Here is a 5,537-nt window from a genome sequence, read left to right as displayed (position 1 = left end):
CCTGCACGCCGGCCTCGACGTCCCGCCTGGGAAGGGGACTCCTGGCGGTGGGTGTCGTTTCTGCCGCCGCCGCTGCACCCTGTAGGCCCAACTCCCTTTCCCGGGAAAAGCGTCCTGCGTTGAATGTGCGTGTCCACGGCACGCTATGTCTTGCCCCGCATTCGGAAACACGCAAAGGTAAAGCCTTACATGCGTCTGCACTGAGGGCTTGTGCTGTTGCCATTGCAGTGAGAATCGTTACCAGAGGAGGAACTGGCGCCCTGAAACCTGTGCGGAAACGCGTGCCCGGCCCCTCTGACCCACTTGGCAGGCGCCCTGGCCTGCTTGGGGAGGAGGGCCAGTTGTCCCTCTGGTCCCATCCCTCTCCCCCAGCGGCCGCGCTGAGAACCTAAGGGCGGTCCAGAGCAGCTGCCTTGGATGGGGATGGCTGCGGGAAGCCACGCTCCAGAGGGAGCCAGAGCGACGCGGTGATTGGCTGGTGGCCCTCGAGGTCTTACCGCGCAGTGAGAACTCCTGTAAACTCTTGAGTCTCCCTTGGGACAGCCACCACACCACTGGGATTCTTCCCAGCCATGGTGTGGGGACTCAGCAGAGAAGGCGATTGGCTCCTGGCTCCTGGCGCTGTCTCGCCTTCCACAGTCAAGAACCCATCCACCCTCTTGGCATCTGAGAGGGGCCTTGAGAGTCCTTCTACCCCATGGGACGGGAGCAGAGTGACAGGCCACCTCCAGGCCAACTTTCTCAAACGAGCATGTCAGCTCCAAACTCAGAGAGCAGATATGGAGCAGCACCTGAGGGAAGGTGAGGCCACAGGACACCTGGGTCTCTGAATGACCCCCTGGGTGGACACATTCTGTCACCCAGCACCCAGGATTGTTACAGGAGCGGGGAAAAGATCCAGGACCCAGGCAGTGGCTCTCTGTTAAGGCACCCGGATCCACATGGGCACAGTTCTGGGTTGACATGCTGGGACCTCCCCCCCAAGCGCCCTGGGCATGTGTGCCCACAATCGGCCAACTGAGACCGGTGAATCACAGTGTGAAGATCCTGTTGGGGGTGCTTTTCTGTCTGTCTCTCGTGGAAGAAATAAATTTTAAAAACGGGAAAGACACCTAATTTGTACTCTGATAGTCATAGCAGTGTCGTTCACAATTGCCAAGAACAGAAGCCGCCCACGGGTCCAAGGACGGGAGGATGGATAAACGAAGGGTGCATCTGTACGATGAACTCGGCATAAACAAGCAGTCCTGACACGTGCCACGATGCAGGTGAGCTTCAAGGACACGACGCCACGTGAGCTGGGCCAGTCACAAACCACAAACCTCGTAACTCCAGTTACGGGAGGTGAATGGAGCAGTCGGATGCACAGGCCCGAAAAGAGCGGCAGGGGCTCTTAATCCTCCCTCCGGTGTTAGGAGGAAGGTGCTGGAAACAGAAGCGAGAGTGATAGGCAAAGATGCTGATACAAGCTTAGATACACACATGCGTACAGTCCAGAAAAGCACAAGTATGGGGGCCAGCAGTTGGCGTAAGGGCTATGTCGCTGGACTCCCATGTAGCTGACCGCGGTTCGAGTCCTAGACCCAGTGGCTTAAACTCATGCCTGCCAGGCGCGTGTGCGTGCGTGCCCGAGATCCTGAGAGGAGAATGGAGGGGAAGGGATTGCGGCATGGCCATCCCCCTGGGGAGTGATTTCTCGCTTTCTGTCTCTGTCTTTCTGGCAAGCGCACATGCCCTATAGCAAAAAAAAAAAAAAAAAAAACTCTATTAAAAGAAAAAAGTAGAAAAGCACAAGCATGCATCTCTTCAGAACAAGATGTGGATCTTATTAAAATGACTTTCAAGCTGCATCTGCCAAAGAATCAAAATCCCCAGATGAGACCGAGTACTCACATATAGCACTTTCTGTTCTCTAAAATTCTCGACACTCCAGGAGAAAAGGATTGGCCAAACCAAAAGCCCGAAGGTATCCTTAACTATAAAGTTTATTTTCATTTACGAAGGAAACGGGGCCAACCCACAGCATGGTGGTTAGTGTAGCTGGGTTCCACGTGGCTGACTGCAGGGTCTGAGTCCAGACCCAGTGCCCTGAGAAACGTGCTGGGCACATTTGTAGGTGTGCCCCAATTCCCGAGAGCAGAGAGCAATGGAGGTGAAGGGATTGCAGCATGGCTGTGGCCCATGGGGGTGCTGTCTCACTTTCCCTCTCTCTCCCGGTATCTGTCCAGCCAGTCTGTGTGCCCTCTTCTTGAAATAAAAAGAAGGAACCAACAGATGGCATAATGGTTACAGCACTGGACTCCCACATGGCAACCACAGTTCGAGTCCCGAGTCCCAAACCTGGCGGCTTGAAACTCACACTGGGCATGTATACATGTATGCCCAAAGTCCCGAGAGGAGAGTGGAGGAGAAGGGTTCGTGCCATGGCCATCTCCCCTAGTGGGTGATTCCTCACTTTCTGTCTCTCTGTCTCTGTGTCTCCAGTGAGCACATGTGCTCTATAGCAAAAATCTCTAAAAAAAAGAAAAGAAGAAGAAAAACCAGAAAGCCGGCTGATGACCCTGGAGGCTTCTGTGCAGGTGAAATCAGCTGTGGCAAAGAAGCTGCTGGGACAGAATCGGAGAGAGGCCAGCAGGGGTATTGGCTGATGTAAGTAAAACAACAAAAAGATGTAATGTTTCTGCTATAGGGCATGTGTTCTCGCAGGACAGAAAGACAGAGGGAAAGTGAGAAGTCACCCCGCTGGGGGACGGCCACACCAGACCTCCTCCTCCACGCTCCTCCTGGGACTTAAGGCACACATACCCAGCATGGTTTTCTTTTCTTTTTTTTAGAGAGGAATTTTTGCTATATGGCGCATGTGCTCACTGAAAAGACAGAAAGCAAGAAATAACACCCATCCCCAGGGGATGGCCACACCACAGTCCCTTCTCCTCATTCTCTCGGGATTGTGGGCACGCACACACACGACCAGCATGAGTTTTAAGTCACCAGGTCTGGCACTTGAACCACAGTCGACTCTGTGGGGTCCGGTGATGTAACCATTACACCATCTGCTGGCCCCCTGGCAAGATGTTCAAGCCTCCAGTCCGAACTTAAACTGTCATCAACCATGTGGGAATGTAGCACCCTAACCACCTGCCACCTGCTGGGCTCTAAATAAACTGTTTAAAAACTTGCTAACTTGGGACCAGCAGTTGGTGTAGTGGCTATGTCACTGGACTCCCATGTAGCCGATCAAGGTTCGCATCCTGGACCCGGTGGCTTAAACTCACGCCAGACGCATGTACATGCATGCCCAAGATCCCGAGAGGAGAATGGAGGAGAAGGGATTGCGGCGTGGCCATCCCCCCTGGGGGGGTGATTTCTCCCTTTCTGTCTTTCTGTCTCTCTGTCGGGCGAGCGCACATGCCCTATAGCACAAACCTCTCAAAAAAAAAAAAAAAGAAAACTTGCTAAACTTGTGTCTTCAGGCCCCAGATGATTCCGAGAGCTGTGAAAAGCAGTCGTACAGTGCACGTGGCGTGAGGGACACCAGCGGCTCTCCCCTGGGTGCTGCAGGCGCTTACTTCCTGGGGCCACCTTTCCTCACCTCACTGTCCAACATGGAATGCCTTCGTAGCTCATTCCACACTCACTCTCACTGCCTCTGCCTCCAGAGGTGCTGCTGGCGGAAGGGCAGGGGCCTGGGCTAGGCTTCTCAGCCCCCGCTCCGTCTGGGTGGTGGGGACGCAGCGTGTTGGGGATCCTCTCCAACCCCCTCAAGGACGTGAATGGGCGTGAGAGTGCCTCGTCCCGGAGTAAGTGGCCCTGAGGGGGAAAAGGCCACCAAGCGCAGGGCCTGTACTTCGTGTTTATGCAAGAAACTTAGGTTTAGGTGTGGTTGACATTCTTGACAGATGAAACAAATGTTTAAAGTACAGTGTGACTCTCCTTTGTGGATTTTGTATTTGTGAACTCTCCTATGAACAAAATGTCCTTGCACCCCCAAATAATCCTGGCACTGCCTTGCCTTCCCAGCATCCCCAGACTGCTGTGCGGGCCCAGCCAGGCCAGCAGACCAGCTCACCCCGTAAACGAGTGTCCCGCTCACAGCAGCCTGGTGCCAGTCTTCTGCATTTTGGTGCTAAGCAGCCCGCAGGCATGGCGCCAGAGCGGTGGTGCCCCAAGCAGGGGAGCTGGGACCTGGCTGACGCGGATCCGCGCAGTAGGTGAGCTTCACGCGAGCACGCAGCCCAGGCGAGGCCGGAACCAACTGCAGTGTGCTAAAGTGGAGGAAGGTGTCTTCAGACACATGGAAAGCAAGGCTGCGAGGCGCCGGGAACCTCGCCCCACCGCCCCCAGCGGCAAAGGTCAGGCTCGCTAATCCAGTGTTGGTGGGGGTGCCAATGTGGGCAGCAGCGGCCATCCCTTCCCAGCTGGCTGGCAGGAGGTCAGTGATCTGGGGTTTCCTGCTGTGATAGCTTCATCTCTGCGGGATCCGATGTGGGTTCCAGATAACGGCCCCCGCCCCACCCCGGATTATTCAGTAAAGTGCACAGAGCCACTGACCCTGCTGGGCACGCAGGAGCGGGCAGCTCCCGAGTCGTCCAGAGCACGCGGACAAGAGCCTGGGTGTTCCAGCTGGGGAAAGACCCAGCACATTAAATAAGCCGGGCCATCCAGCTGCAGGTGTGGCCCTCAGGCGACTTTCTGCACCCAGCTGATTAACAGAAGCCAAAGTCTCCCAGAACTTGCTGCCGGCAGGTCTGGGAGATGCTGTCTGTCTGTTTGTTTGTTGTAGACGTTTTGCCTTAGGGCATGTATGCTTGCAGGACAGAGACAGTGAGAGGGAAAGTGAGAAATCACCCCGGGGTGGGGGTGGTGGTGGCTATACCGCAACCCCTTCTTCTCCATTCTCTTCCTGGGATCTTAGACAGGCACACACAGGCACCCCGCGGGACTTACAAGCCACCAGGTCTGGGACTCGAACCGTGGTCGGCCATGTGGGCGTCCAGTCACATAACCACTGCTCCATCTGCTTGCCCTGGAAGATGCGGCTTTAACATCTCGCACTGCGGCACCCACCCCAGGGACCAGGGTCACTCTGGCCAGATGTTGAGAAACACAGCAGGGAGGAACTTTCCCAAGGATGCTGCCTGGGCAGCAGGGGTAAGGTCTGCTCCACGGATTCCCTCCCACGGTAGGCCTCGCTCACTGTCGGGTGTCCAAGGAAGAGGGTGTCCTGGCCCGCAGGACACCTGCGTGGGGGCCGGGGCTTCCTCCCGTGGGCAATGAGGCTCCGGCATACCGCTGCTTGCTGTGGAGCCTGGGTCTGGTCCTACCTCCGCCTTGCGTGCTCTCCTTTAAAGTTTATTTATTTAGGTCTTCCACAAAACAGAGATGGCCACGCCAATGGGGTCCTCATCTGCAACCCCTCCCAAGCCTCAGTCAGCCAGGATCTGGGCGCATGTGCCCACATGCAAAGTGACAGGGCAGTCTCAAGCCCAGAACCTTCCCGCGTGGGCTGGGCAGGCTGGCCTGCCTCTCTCCCGCTG

At 56.0% G+C, this 5,537-nt stretch overlaps 1 protein-coding gene and 1 long non-coding RNA gene across 2 annotated transcripts in view; one reads left to right on the top strand and one right to left on the bottom strand.

Moving 5' to 3' along the window:
• Positions 1-1,031, bottom strand: part of ZNF787 (zinc finger protein 787) — a 21,487-nt gene extending 20,456 nt beyond the window's left edge. The window contains exon 1 of the mRNA XM_014583547.2: positions 190-1,031. Coding sequence (XP_014439033.1) covers positions 190-965 — 776 coding nt within the window. The 5' untranslated portion in view covers positions 966-1,031. The remainder of the gene's footprint in view (positions 1-189) is intronic.
• Positions 1,032-1,763: 732 nt separating this feature from the next.
• LOC114005729 (uncharacterized) lies at positions 1,764-4,811 on the top strand. Its single transcript, XR_003547561.1, has 3 exons — positions 1,764-1,966; positions 2,485-2,649; positions 3,474-4,811. It is a non-coding gene; the product is annotated as an uncharacterized LOC114005729 (long non-coding RNA).
• Positions 4,812-5,537: the final 726 nt, after the last annotated feature.

This window comes from Tupaia chinensis, unplaced genomic scaffold (genome assembly GCF_000334495.1).
Source record: "Tupaia chinensis unplaced genomic scaffold, TupChi_1.0 Scaffold144336_2, whole genome shotgun sequence".
NCBI lineage: Eukaryota > Metazoa > Chordata > Mammalia > Scandentia > Tupaiidae > Tupaia > Tupaia belangeri.
The sequence above is the reverse complement of the archived record's forward strand: the minus strand, read 5'-3'. Positions and strand labels throughout refer to the sequence as shown.